We start from the raw sequence: 15,261 nt of genomic DNA, 5'->3' as shown, positions 1-15,261 counted from the left end.
AGACAGGGAGAAGAGAGGAGGACCAAGGTATGCGTGGTGGAGGGAGAGTGTGGATGGACACAGGAGAGAGGAGCAGAAGGTCATCACCTTCTAGCTGAGGCCTCTCATCTTTCCAACCAAAGTCGTGGCTTTCAAAGTTTTGACAGTGACCCACAATGAGAAATATTTTACATAGTTTTCCTGTGGGCAGACAGGGTGTATAGAAGTTTCTAAAACAATGCTTCCCCTTTCCATGTACAACCAAAGGGTATTTCCTACCTTATTTTCCGTTAAAAGAGAAAAATAAATGACGTTAGCATGGGCTACGAGGCGGTAACGTCAGCCGTAAAGCCAGCGGCAACGGCAAAAGCAACGGCAGCTGTAACGGTAGCGGTGACGTCAGCGGTAACGGCAACGGTGACTGCGAAGGTAACGGTAACCAGAGCTGTAACCGTAGCGGTAACCGTAGCGGTAACCACGGCAGCGGTGGCGGAGGCGGCGACCATCGTGACGTCATACGCAGCGCCCTTTGTGACACCAGGGCCCTGGTGCTTTAACTAGGGCGTTGGGACCTGTTGCCCAGACAGACCGCGCTGCAGTTTCAGACTGGAGGGCGGCGGACGGCTGCTCAGCGGCCCAACTCTCTCGCAGCCCTTCTCTCCGCAAAATGTCGGCCTCCACCTCCTCGCACCCGCCCATTAAGGGGATCCTGAAAAACAAAAGCTTGTCGGGTTCCTCGGTGGCGACTTCCGGTCAGCAGTCTGGAGGGAATATTCAAGATGTGAAGAGAAAGAAATCTCAAAAGTGGGACGAATCAAGCATCCTTGCGACATACCGCGCAACGTACAGAGATTACGATTTAATGAAGGCAAATGAGCCCGGCACTTCCTACATGAGTGTGCAAGATAATGAGGAAGATTCAGTGCGCGATGTCGAAGGAGAAGATTCAGTGCGCGATGTCGAAGGAGAAGATTCAGTGCGTGGTGTCGAAGGAAAGGAAGCCACCGATGCTTCGGACCACAGCTGTGAGGTGGAGGAGCAAGAGAGCAGCGAGGCCTACATGAAGAAAATCCTCCTCCACAAACAGGAGAAAAAGCGGCAGTTCGAAATGAGAAGGCTTCACTACAACGAAGAATTGAACATCAAATTAGCTAGACAATTAATGTGGAAAGACCTACAAAGTGAAGACGATGAAAATGAAGAAATGCCACAAGCCACGAACGAAGAAAAGACTGCTGCAGAAGAATCAGAGGAAGCTCCTCTGACCGGTGGACTGCAAACCCAGTCATGCGACCCTTAGAAGATGCCTGCTTCACTCTTGCAATTGTTTGTGAATATGCGACGCTTAGAAGATATCTGCTTCACCCTTGCAATTGTTTGTGAAATACAAACCTTGTTACTGTAATACACTGCTTCTTGTTTTCTGTAGCGCATGCGTCGAGTACTAAATTACTTAGTTAAATTGTAATGCAGAATTAAATGGTAATCTTAGAGAGTAATAGATTAAGTGGGAAATGTCTGCTTGATGTTATTGTAATTATTTAACACAAATACAGATCCTGATATTGCTTTTAATTTTATAAAGCCATATTCCTTTTATAAAACCATGGGTTAATGTATATATTCTATAGCTTTTTAATATGTTAAAGACTTGAAAGGGTACTAATTTATATTCACTTCTAGTTATACTAACTTTTGTAGAAAAGGTTTTGTTAAAAATGCAAAACATAATTGTTAAAGTAGATTATCTAGGCTGATAAATATTCAGGCTGAAAAACACTTTAGGGTGATTTGCTGTTTAATTGAGGGGGAATATATTATGAGTTATTGTTGAATTTTCTTATAGTAACTTCACAATTTCTCTTAATTTTCTTTGTGTTTACAAGGAAATGACAACTTTTTCTCATCAAAAATAGCCATTTTTCATGCATTATCAGGTTAAAATTGCACCAATGTCTGTTTTGTTTTTTTGTACAGAGGGTGGGAAGATTTGGTATCAATAGTTTTTTCAAATTCTAAAGTAGTTAGTAGACCCTTTTCATACCTACCTTAACCTCTGTCCTTTGTTCCTCAGTCCTCCCAGCCCATGCACATCAATCCCTTAACTTTATGGAATATCATAGATAGTCAAGACATTAGAAACCCTTTCTTCTCTCAGATATTCTATGTGTTGCAACAGTGTCATTTCCATTTTGAGTATGGTGGTCTCTTCAGCCTTCCAACATGTGGGGTTACATAACTATTTGAATGCAAAGAAGTGGTTTCCAGATGCCTGCAGAGTGAACAGCTGCCTGCAGATGCGTTCTTCTTTCTTTCAAGTTCCTTCTGTCTGAAGGTGAAGACAGAAAGCTCAGCCCTCGTGACCTGTTCTTGCTCAGAAGAGAAGGAAACCCAGCTCACATTTGGCTAGAGTTAGGGGAGGAATGGGGTTGCAGAAGTGATAAGGGAAAATAATAGATGACTCACAAGTGGGGAGATAAGCAGATGAAAACATTGGAGGGAATAACACATGGTTCTACATGAGGGAGGGAGGTGTGTCTAAAGAATCATTTTCCACAAGATGATACACTATTGTTTACCTAACACAACACCACACTTAGGTTATTAGGGAGAAATGTAGGCAAGGAGATGAGGGAAGAAGCCTCCAAAACCCAAATTTGGGGAGGAATACATCCAAGAATTCTTAATAAGAAACTTGATCAAATTAGCACTATCATTTTATAATTGAAAAATTCAGCCCATAAGAGACAGATGCAACATTCAATACACATTCAAGGGGAAGCAGAAGAGACTGAGCTGTCAGCCAGTCCACACTGGGTGGGCTTTAGCAGCCAAAGCTGCATGTACAGAGGCCTTTGGAGGAATTAAGAATGCAGATTGCAAAAAGTCTGGGGAAAACTGAAAATTGTGGGTGTGTGTCTATGTTTGTGTGTCTATGTGTGGGCACTGGGGAAAGCTGCCTTGAGCATTCTTCTCTACCAGTATAAACACAGTTCTCTAAGACAAGGTTATACATTATTAGCTCCTGAAAAAGATAAAAAATTGTTTTTATCATTGTGTAGGCAGAGCATTTTTACATCACTGAACCTGCTTATGCATGCTGGGTACAAAATATCTTACTCTTTCAGGAAGCTTTCTTTTTCTTCATCTTTTTTTCCTGTTTTAAAGCAAACTCTTTGAAAGGTGCATATGAACCCGGTTTCCATAGCAATTGTAAGCATCAGTGATAACCCAGAGCTTCTAAGTTATACTATACAGGCTACGCTATTAATGAATTTCAAACTGCATTTCCATGAGACAACGGCTCAGCCACTGATAGATAAGGTCAGACCCCCATCTTCAAACTTTAAATTAAATCAGGATAGATCAAAATGCAACAGAGGGAGGAGTATCCTTTTGGGAAAGTGTGTTGTTAAAAATATGTTCTTTGTGGAGGCAAAACAGTTGCTTTTGTGGTTTGTAAAGCCCAGAAGAAAAAAATACAAAACACATACAGCTTCTTCTGGATTACTAATGGCATGTTGTCATTTTCTCATGCTACTTGTGAGCGAATTTTTATCATGGTAGCTCAGGCTCTAAGAAAGCACACAATCCTTTGCTTTAGGAAGAACAGACATAATGGTTTATTTTTGCCAGATCTCACATAACATCATGTTCTAATTTATTAAATTATTTATACACTAGGTGCCAAGGCTCTGTGCTTGCCTTCAAGGAGACACCAGTTTATGGATGGGAGAGCTCAGCCATGTCACCAGGTCATTTCTATACTGTGCAAGAGTGCTTTACAGAGGTCCTTGAGGGACATCACCTAAGGTCTTGAAAGGCCTTCACGTGGAGTTGTTATCAAGGATAAGACCTAGAAAGGACATGAAATTTAACCAAGTAACGAGAGGTAGACTCATAGAAGTTAGCATTCCAGATGTAGGTAAGGAGATATAGTTCCTTTGGGGAGGTGCAAGGTATTCTGTATGGGAGAATGCATAGGACTAAAGAGGTAAGAAAGGCTATGAAAGGATTCACATGCCACACAAAGGCAATGGGAGCCACCAACATTTTTAAACAGATAGTGACATGATCAAACTCATGTTTTTGAAAGACCACTATCGCTGCAGAGTAGGGCCTGAAATGGAACAGCATAGAGGGACAAAGAGGGAGAGAGGAGCACAGATGTGTGACATGGGTTACGGGAAGCTTATGGCTATAATATTCAAGTGCTGAACCTCTTACCTTGCACTCACAGCAGAGTCACATCCTGCTCTACATCAGTACCATGCAGTGTGGCCCCCAGACTGGCTGCATAAGCATCACCCAGAAGCTGGTTAAAAGTCCTAATTCTCAGACTCCATCTGAGACCTACTGATTCAGCATCTCTAGGGCTAAGGCCTAGCGTTCTGTGCTTTAACAAGCTTTCCAGGGGATTTTTCTGGACGTTCAAGTTTTTTTTTTTTTTTTTCCTTACAGACGGAGTCTCACTCTGTCACCCAGACTGGAGTGCAATGGCGCCATCTTGGCTCACTGCAACCTCCGCCGCCCAGGTTCAAATGATTCTCCTACCTCAGCCCCCAGAGTGGCTTGGATTACAGGCATGTGGCATCACGCCTGGCTAATTTTTGTATTTTTAGTAGAGACAGGGTGTCACCATGTTGACCAGGCTGGTCTCGAACTTCTGACCTCAGGTGATCCACCCGCCTCAGCCTCCCAAAGTGCTGGGATTACAGGCGTGAGCCACCGCACCTGGCCAACGTTCAAGTTTGAGAACCACTGCTTTACAATATAACTTTTTAATTAGCCGAGGTCAACTCTGTGGGACAGATCTCACTACTCATGTGTGTGCATGTGTGTGTGTGTGTGTGTGATGTGTGTACAATTTTGCAAAAATACATTACATCGAATGTCAGAACTGCACAAAAGATTTGTTGAGAAACTTTCACAGGTATGCTGCTAGATGGAAATCACAGCTATACTCAGTCTGTTCCCATCCCGCCAATGCAACCCTTTCTGTAGTCCCTCCTCCACATCTTGCTATACACTGTGCTCCTCACAGCACTGGTATAGTTGGCATTCCCACTGCCACCCACAAAGTCCTGGGACTTTTCCATATCTTCAGCTTTCTTTGGGCTATTCCTTTTATCCAGAATATATGTCTTCCTATTTTTACTGCATGTCACAATCAGTCTTCCACATTCAGTATAATTCATCCCGCAAACTTCTAAGTCAGAATAGTGGGTGTCTGCCTTGGGGGAGGCAGAAAAGTACAGTAAATGACAGTGAAGGATTTGAAGTCAAAAATATCTGGATTTGAATTCAAGCTCTGCCATATATTAGCTGAGTCATTTGAGGCAAAGCATTTCACCTTTTTAAGCCTGTTACCTTACAATCAAATGAGGATAATAACAATACCTTCCCTTTCTGGTTGTTGAAATGATTACATAAAAAAGTGCTAGTAAAACACATGGCTTTTGGTAAGTATTCAGTAAGTGATAGCTATTATTATTATTCTGATCTGCACACACTTTCTCTACATCTGTTAAACTAATCATTTCTCTGACATTTCTGAATCTCTGTCTCTTTTCCCACTGGACTGAGGGCCTCTTGGAGATAGGAGCTGTGCCCATGTGTCTGACATCTCCAGGCACAGTGCCTTGTACTCAACATATGTTGTAGAACGGAACTGAGAAGTTGCACTTGAGCAGTTTTTCCTCCTGTCAAATTGTGTTCTATAATTCGTCTATAATTTACCTATTCAAATACAGCTTGTTCCCTGAGGCTCCTCAAGTTTTAGCTCCATGAGCTGTGAGGGGCACAGGTGAAGACAAAGTGAAAAGATGACAGTCCCAAAGGGCAAGACTTGAGTGGCAGCTGCTTCAAATAACCTTCTCTTTGAGGATGTCCTTGGTGTTTTCATCATCACTAAGTCTGCAAAGTAGGAGATGAAATGGGAGGACAGCAGGCAGGATTTAGATGGAAAGCCAATCTCCATTTTAATTTTAAAATGCATTGAAACTTCTAGGACATAGCCAAGTTTATAAAAGAAAGGAATTAATTTTGTGAATCTAGACCACAGGTAAGAACCGTATTCAGTTATTTATAGTAACACATGACACTTTTATATTTGCAGAGTGTTTCTGATTCTTTTTTCCTTCTGAATTCCCTTTATTAATTACTATTGACTTTAATAGCAACATAAAACTTTTAGAGCTAGAAAAGGCCTTAAAGACCCTTTAGTCCAACTGCTTCCCATTATAGGCAAGGTTTTCTGTCTCATTAGCACCAGAGATGAAATTATCACCCAGGGCTTATAAAGCCAAGGGGAGACTAAGTCTGTATTTAGCAACAAGATCTCTCTCTTTCTGTACAGGGAACCTAGATTGAAAACAGATGGAAGTGTGTTTTCGAGTTGGTCTGGGGGCTACTCTTGTATTTAGAACTCAGAAAAGCCTTCCAGAAGAGTATGATGTTTCTTAGAAAGCCTGGCCTCAGACCAGCACCCAACACATCTGCTGGCTGATACTTTATCTTTTCAAGATGCATAGAGTACACCTTGCTCCCCTGGTAACACCTGAGTGTAAGATGGTGTAAGAGAATACCAAAGATCAGTGATGTACCTGGGATAGCCCACCACCCCTGAATTCCTCATCTTCTCTGAGTGACAGAAGAGAAGGCACTCATGGTCCCTTCACTGTCTCTGTCTCCTCAGCTTCCTCATTAGTGAGATGCCAAACTACCTATTCATAGGGTTGGAGTGAGGATTTTATGAAGTCACACATGGAGAGGGCTTAGAACAACACCAGGCACGTGGTAAACACCCATTCAATATTAGCTATATTTAACATTCTTCTTGTTAGCACTATCTTGGAGCTCTGTATGGGGCAGTAGCATCTATCAAAGCCAGATAGTTTTCTGCTTTTAAACCTAATATTAAACAAGGACAAATTCTACCTCTCACAGATAGGCAGGATGCATGACAGGGGGTAGTATGGCAGGCCAGGTCTCACTAGCCCAGGCCTCCATAATAACTGTTTCAGCACTGACTGAGTGGTAACATTAAATATTAAAAGCTGATAGAGCCAGTGCCCTTATTCAAAGGCTGGAAGGTAACAAAAGCATACCAAGAGTTTTGCCCAGGCCTTTTCTGGGCCTTGAAGAATGACAAGATAACAAAGGAATTCCTAACAGGACCTGTTTAGGATTAAGCAAATTTTTATTGGGGATCTGAAGAAACTCCCCAGACCTCCACAAAAAAGTTTTATTGGTGGTCTAAAGGAACTCCTCAAACCTCCATGATTTAGCAGGAGACAAGATAAGGGTAATCACCCTGGCACCTGGACCCATCTAGATTAAGTAAATTTACTGAGGCTCCAGAGGAAGGTCTTCAAAACTCAGACCTTAGTTATAGATTAGAAGGAGTTAATCACTTATGTCTTTAGATGAATGCACACCTACACATAGACATATAGCTTAGAAGGTATATAAGCTCTGCAAAACTTTGTAATTTTGAGTTGGTCTGGCGATATTTTCCCAGCCTTCTCCATGTACCTGGTTACAGACATAAACTCTCTTCTTTCCCAGTTCACCTGCATCTCGTTGTTGGGCTGTGAGAGTAAGCAACCTCATCCTCATTTTGGTCTGGGAACAGTAGTACATTCTTCAAATCTCAGGCCCGGCTTTATGTCTGAACTGAGATTTGGCTGCTCCAAAATTAGACCTTGTAGTGAATGCAGTGATCCACCACCTAGATTCTGTAAGAGTTAAAAAAAGAGGAAAGAAACATAAAACGTGGCTCAACAGTCAAAGACAGATTTATTTCTGCAAAATAAACCTGAGAGGGGCTTCTGACTGATTTTTGGTCAGGAGCATTCTCCCTTACAGACTAAGAGTATATATTGGTTTTAGGGTGAGAGGGCTTATCACAAGCTTGGAATGTTTCTCTGTGGGGGAGACGTTTATGGTGGGGTTGGAATATCTTTGGGTGGAGGGGAGGTTATATTGGGGCTGACATCTTTCCAGCTGGAGAGGAAGTTATCTCAGGGCTGGCATGTCTCTGGTCGGGGAGGGGTCTGGAATGTTACTGGTCAGAGATGTTATTGGTGGTTTATGGTCGTGCTGACCTTAGCCATTAGGCTGATGCCCTTTGGATTTCAGCAGTTTTTGATCAAGGTGAAACTTAAAATGACAGTACTTGTCCAAGATGGCGATGCTCCTGCTCTGTCAATCCAGACCCTGTAGTTATAAAAAAGATGAGGGGCAGTGTGTTCTTTCTGATTACTCCCTGCTGATGAGGGGATGGAGCATTTTCAGGTCCCGGATTGATTGCAGGAGTAACACCATTTGTAGATGTTTTGGGGTAGTTGTCTGTGAAATAGCCATGATCCTGTCAGTTAAAAATCTTTGAAAAAGACTAATTAGGCAGGGTAAGAACATTAGTCCTAGGCTTATTATTAGGAGAGGTCCCAGGAATATGATGACCCATGCTGTGATTTTGTTTCCAAACCAAGAATCTATTTGGTTGTTTCGGTATTTCCTTAGCTTTTCAGCCCTTTCTTTAAGTTTTTTTTAACAGTGTCTCTTACTAGGCCCATTTGGTTGAGATAGAAACAACATTCCTCACCTAATGAGAGGCAGAGGCCCCTGTTTCAGTTGCTATAAGATCTAGTCCCCATCTGTTTTGGAGGACTACACCAGCCGAGGAGTCTAGTTGGTCTTGGACTCTTATAAAGCTCTGGGCTGTATCTTATAATGAGTCCTGTAGTTTTGTTGAAAAAGCCTTAAAGTATGCTATGGAGATGGCTAATCTGCTTGCTCCCAATCTAAGTCCAGAGGTTATACCCAAGGTGGCCATTAAAGGAATGATGTGGATGGCCCTTCTTTTCCGAACATATTGGATGGATGGGATGGGCAAAGGTTGATCAGGAAGAACTAGTCCCATGGAAGGAGATAGATAAACTAGGGTACAGGTTCTGGTTCAGTTAGTGGAGAGACAAAGATATGTGTTGGTGCCACACAAAGAACAGGCCTTTGTCATAAATACAGGCAGCAATATGCAAAGAGAATAAGTGAATTAAAAATGGGTGTTTTTTCTTTCTTGTGGTTCATTATTCCAGATGGACAAGAAGGAGGCCAGGGAGACACCTACTATAGTCGAGATATAAGAAGAGTGTGATTGGACATTGCACCATTGATATTGAGCCATGGAAAAAGGTGGGCCCCAGAGACAGCACATGTTAGGCCAGAGGTATTGGTTAAGGGAGAGACCGTAAAACAAGCCAGATGTAGAAATGCTTTGTTTGCTTCAGGTGATACTTGGTAGTCAACTCGGTTAGTTTGATGGTCAGAGAGGTGTATAATAATGATAGTGCAGTTGCATTGGCTAGGTGTTAAGGATCCTACAGGGAGATTTCCCTCAGAGGCTGAAAAGCAAAGTGAGGCTTGTTGTAAAAGGAGGGTGTGTTTAGTTATAGGCCCTTTAACAGGAGGGCCTTGGGGCTTAAGGCATTGTAGGGGGTTGTAATAGGTTTGAAATAATTTGTTAGATTGATTGGCCCTGGAAGTAGGATAATCATCAACCAGTGTGTCAGCTCTTTCAAAAAAGGAAGCTCCTTTTTGGAGTTTATAAATTAGGGTTATGCTCCCTGTTAAAAGGTCATGAAGGGGTGCAGGAAGGGCTGAGTAAGCTGAGGAAGACAGCTGTAAGCACATCCAGCATTCTGGAGCAAAGGAAGAGTTAGCTTGCAGCAAGAGGGACTGTATAAGGTTTATAGAGCGTTCAAGCTTGAGAGCAGTGAGGAGTGCTTGTATTGGTGAGGTTGATGTACTTAGGGAATTTATACTAAAAAAAAAAAAAAAAAAACAACAACAACAAGCAAAAAGAGAAAAGGGTTACCTAGGTAGGAGAAAAGTCCTGGAAAGTTCCTTCAAGCTATATGGCCTCAAGCCATAGGTCCCATAGAATAATAAGGAGCTGATCAGGATATATAACGGGAGTTTCATAAGGGTACCACTGAAGGTCTATAACAAGGTTGGTTAGGAAGTGATGAAAGTTTGGGGGAGAAAGAGACATAAGCGGTTTATGTGAATTTCTTTTCCTTTTCCTCTGGGATTTGGGTGAGGTGAAGGGAAATGGGTCCTGGGGAGACACAAGAGAAGGCTGAAGAGGTTTTAGATTTAGTTGTTTGGGTATGTAGTGAAGGAAAGTCAGTTTTCTTGAGAGAAGTATAATGAATCCAGTTAGGGAGTCCCTGCAGTTTTGCTGCTGTGGGTTTGGTAAGGATGATCTAGTCAGGTCCCTTCTATTTAGGTGTGAGGGGAGTATTAGGGGTAGGGCTGGGACCTTTTACCAGGACCCAATCTCCTGGCTGTAGGAAGGGATTAGAGGAGTTGGCTATGGGTTGTGGCAGATATTTGTCAGCATATTCCCAAATGAAATGGCAGCTAGTATGTAGAAGAAGGCAAACGAGAGGAGTTGGTAGAGGTGGTGCTTGACCGTGAGGTAGAACAAAGGGGGTGAGTGGTCTCCCGTACATGAGTTCAAAGGGTCTGAGCATTAAGGGTTTACATGGGAGCGCCCGAAGTTTTAGGAGAGCCAAAGGTAAAAGTGTAACCCAGTCTTTATGTGTTTTTGGAGTGAGTACCTGGTGAGGTGTTTTTTGAATGCCATTCATTTTTCAACCTTTCCTGAAGATTGAGGTCAATAGGGGATGTTTAGCTTCCAGGTGATGTGTAGAGCTTGTGCAAGCATTTGAGTAATTTGAGATATGAATGCAGGACCATTGTCAGATTGAAAAGAAAGAGGCACCCTGAACCTGGGTTTGATTTCTGTTATTAATTTGGAGGTGACAGTAGAAGCCCATTTGTTGGTTGTGGGAAAAGCCTCAATGCATCCCAAAAAGGTATCAACCAGAGCTATAAGAAATTGAACCTTTTTAACTGGGGGCAAATGGGTAAAATCAATTTGCTAATCCTGTCCTGGAAGATGTCCCCTGGATTGATGGGTTGGGTAAGAAGGAGGTCTAGTATTGGAGTGGGGTGAAGCTTTTTGGCAAACAGAACATTAATGGGAAATGGCTTTTAGCTGTTCCTTTATATCTGGGGTTATGTGTATATGGGAACTTAAGAAATGCTGTAGAGGGGAATGGCTGGTGTGGAAGAGGTTGTGAATGTCCTGTAAAAGAGTTGTTTTTTTTCAGGGTCAGGTAGGACTAATTTGTTTTGTATGAACTAGTATTGGGGTTTGAATTGTGCCTTTGCTGTTACTAGTTGTTGTATTTGGTGTTCTGGATAAAAGGAGGGGATATGTTGTATGAGGGGAAATAGATATTGAGGGATTGGATGATTGGTTGAGGTTTGTTTTACCCAATAGTCAGCCTCATGGTTTCCTAAAGAAATGTGGCATTCATCTGATTGATGTTCTTTGCAATGGATAACTGCAACCTTTCCTGGAAGTAAAGCTGGCTTTAGTAAATGATAGACTAGTTTTACATTAATGATAGGAGTTCCCTTAGCCATGAGATAGCCCTGTTCACTCCAAATTTGGGCATTGGAATGGATGATGTTATAGGCATATTTAGAATAGGTGTATATATTAACTTGTGTGGTTTTTTTTTTGCTAGGGTTTGTGCTCTTCTTAGGGCAACTAATTCTGCTTCTTGAGAGGATGTGCCCAAAGGCAAGGGGGCAGCCTCTATGACTCTTGTAGGTGGGAGAAAGTGGGTATCATCATGATATCCCTCCGTGATGGCATATCCTGCTTGGAGGGGACAGTTTTTTGATGTGCTGCCATCTATAAACCAATCTGGGGCTCCCTTTATGTGAGTGGAAGTAAGGTGGTGAAACATGGTGAGAGAACTTTCAATTAAATCAGAGCATGAGTGTTGATTGGGGTCCAAAATTGGTGTTGAAGGCAAAACAGTGGTGGGATTAGGGGGGAGCATCTAAGAAGAGAGATAGAGGGTTGGAGGAGAATTGAATGTAAGGCTTGCAAGCAAGAGGATGAGATTGAGGTGAGCACCTTATGGCTGAGCATATCTTGCAGACTGTGAGAAGAAAATACCTGAAGGGGTACATAGGACGTGACTTTTTGTTCCTCAGGGATAATCAGAGAAGCTGTGGCCAAAATTTTTAAGCAAAGGGAGCCAGCCTTTGTAAATGGGGTCTAGTTGTCTTGAAAAATATGCCACTGGTTGGAGGGAATCTCCCATGGGTTGGGCTAATAGTCCAAGAGCCTGATTATGAGAACTGTATAAATATAGATGAAAGGGTTTCAGGGGGTTTGGAAGGCCTAAAGCTGGGGCTTGTAATAAGGAATGTTTTTGGTGAGAGAAAGCGTGATAAAGGTCTGGAGTGGGAGTGAGTGGTTGGTCAAGATTTCCTTTTGTGTGTTCATAAAGGGGTTTAGCAATAATGTCAAAATTTGCTATCCGTAATTGGAAATATCCCACTAATCCAAGGAAAGAAAGTAAGTCCCTTTTTGTTTTAGGAAAAGGGATTTGTTGAATGCCTTGCTTTCGTGCTGGCAGAATTTCTCGAGTATTTGTAGTTATGATTAATCCTAGGTATGAGACTTTTGAGAGGTTAATTGGGCCTTCCTTTTGTACACTCGGTACCTGCATTCAGCCACAAAATTTAAAAGCCTGGTGGTGTGTTGAATAAATGTTCTAGAGAGGGGCTGCAAAGAAGTAAATCATCCTCGTACTGAAGCAAGATGCTAGATTGTAGAGGTAGCTGGGAAAGGTCCAACTGAAGTGCCTGACTGAAATAGTGAGGGCCATCTCTAAACCCCTGGGTGAGGATAGTCCAGATGAGTTGTTGGGAGTAGCCTGTGTCAGAGTCAGTCCAAGTGAAAGCAAAAAGTTTTTGACAGGAGGAATGTAGAGGAATAGTAAAAAAGGCATCCTTGAAGTCCAATACTGAGAAATAGTTAGTGTTGGGAGGAATTCTCGATAGGAGGATGCAGGGGTTTGGGACAACAGGATAGACAGGAACAATAACAGAGTTGATTTATTGCAAATCCTGAACCAGTCTATAGGAGTCATCCAGTTTTTTGATTGGGAGAATAGGAGTATTGTGGGGAGAATGAGTGAGGATTAAAATATTGGAAACCAAAAGTCAGGAGATGATGGGCTTGGGTCCCCGTAATCCATTAGGGTTGAGGGGATATTGTGGGACTACTGTATAGCACTTAGGATCCTTCAGTGAAATTTGAATTGGAGAATGGTGGGTAGTTATTATGGGGGAGTCAGTGTTCCATACCATGGGATATACCTGGTTGAGGAATTTGGGTTTTATGTCTATTTGATGTGGAGTGTCTGAGGAAGGGTTTTTTTCTTGACATAATAATAAGTAAGTGTGGCTTTGTGGCTTTGGTGTAGGGCCCATAAATGAATGATTCCCCCTAGTTTGTGTAGGATGTCCATTCCTAGTAAAGGAGTGGGACAATGAGGAATGACCAAGAAAGAGTGAGTGAGGGTGACTCCCTGAAATGAGCAGTATAGAGGTGGCAGTTTGTATGGGGTTTCTTGTATGCCCTTCATGCCAACAACAGAAATGGATGAACGTTCTAATGGGCCTTGATATTCAGTTAATACTGATAGACTCGCCCCAGTATCCTGGAGAAACAAAATAATCTTACCAGATACCATCCCAGTTACCCTGGGTTCTGTGGACTCACTGTACGTGGGAGTAGAGGATCTTGGGCAACCTTGGTCTTCTGTTGTCAGTGCCAGCAGTGAAGAGATTTCCTCCTGTGATGGTTGGGGGGCCTCATTATAAGCCACACTTGAATGGAGAGAATGTCCCTGTTGGGGGCAGTCCATTTGCCAGTGTCCCCAAAGACCACAAGTTGGGTACAGTTTGGTGGGGCACTGGGGGTTAGGACAAGCCTTTGCCCAGTGTCCAGGGTTGCCATGTCAGAAACAGACTCCCAGAGAGGTGAGGGAGTTTCCCTTCGGGGTATTGGGAGACTTTTATGTAACTGACTTTTGGACAGCAGAGGTGAGCATCTGGTATTTTAAACGGAGATGTCTGTCTTTTTAAAATTTTTTGTTCCTCATCTCTGCTATTAAAGACATGGAAGGCTGCATTTAGGAGGTCCTGCTGAGATATTTGGGGACCCTCCTCTAAGTTTTATAATTATGTTCTGGATATCTGGGGAGGATTGGGAAATAAATTGGAGGTGGAGAAAAGTTTGCCCTTCTCTAGATTCTGGGTCCAGATTGGTATATTTTAGCATAGCTTCAGTGAGGCATGATAAGCAAAGGGCAGGATTCTCCTGGGGCTCCTGTGTAATTTCTCTAAGTTTCTCATAATTAATTGCCTTATGGGCATTTTTGCCCATGCCCATGAAGAGACAGGTAATCATGTGGTCCCTTTGCCTGATGCCATTGACTCCATGTTGATAAGTCCAATCTGGGTCTCTACAGGGGACTGCATCATTGGCCACTGGATTTTGTATAGGGGCTTAGTTATGGAGTTCACCTGCGTGGGCTTCAGATGAAAGCTCGATGTGCTCTTTTTCATCAGGACTGAGAGTGGAGGTTAGAAGTATATAAATTATATAAATATCATGACAAGTTAAATTAAAGGATTGGGTTACATGCAGGAATTCCCTGAGATAGTGAGAAGGATTTTCAGAGAAAGATCCTAGATGCTGTTCGATCTGCAACAAATCAGGCATGGAGAAAGGGATATAAACATGAGCAATACTTTCAACCCCAGCCACTTCCCAGAGAGGGAGAGTGGCTGAGGTGGTTTGATTGGTAGCTGATGAATGGATAACAGGTGGAGAATGAGGAGGAGCAGGGTTTGGGGCTAAAGGCTTGGGGGCAGGAGGGGCCACAGCAGCAGAAGGTTCAGACAGGCAAGGAGCGGATGCAGGGGGATGAGAATACAGAGGGGGTTCATCTGCCAGGTCAAAAGGGGTTTTGAAGGAAGGGGTTTTGAGGGAAGGGGTTTTGGAGGAAGAGGTTTCAGAGGAAGGAGAGACACAGAGAGGGTTTTCATTAAGAAGAAGGATTTCATGAGGGATACAAGCTTGACATAGGGAGGGTCAGGATCTAAGGTAGAAGAAAGCCTGAATATAGAGAACCTCTTGCCATTTGCCATTCCTGGTTATAAAGTTGTCAAGGTCCCTGAGAATTTGAAAGTCAAAGGTACCATTTTCAGGCCATTGGTTGTCATTATCTAATTTGTATTGGGGCCAGGCTGTGTTGCAATAAAGGACTAAACACTTTGGCTTTATGCTTCCCTATAAGCCAAGTTTGGCAAGGTTGTGAAGGAGACAGCCCAATG

General features: G+C 42.8%; 1 protein-coding gene across 1 annotated transcript; it reads left to right on the top strand.

The window, feature by feature from the left end:
- Positions 1-573: 573 nt before the first annotated feature.
- On the top strand, positions 574-1,384 carry PPP1R2C (PPP1R2C family member C). The gene has a single exon (XM_055269062.2). It carries the CDS (start codon positions 647-649, stop codon positions 1,277-1,279), a length of 633 nt encoding a protein of 210 aa, XP_055125037.1. The 5' UTR covers positions 574-646; the 3' UTR covers positions 1,280-1,384.
- The last annotated feature ends 13,877 nt before the right edge of the window (positions 1,385-15,261 follow it).

The sequence above is a fragment of the Symphalangus syndactylus genome, chromosome X (assembly GCF_028878055.3).
Source record: "Symphalangus syndactylus isolate Jambi chromosome X, NHGRI_mSymSyn1-v2.1_pri, whole genome shotgun sequence".
In the NCBI taxonomy this organism is placed as follows: domain Eukaryota; kingdom Metazoa; phylum Chordata; class Mammalia; order Primates; family Hylobatidae; genus Symphalangus; species Symphalangus syndactylus.
Note: the sequence above shows the minus strand (reverse complement) of the source record. Positions and strands in the feature narration are given on the sequence as shown.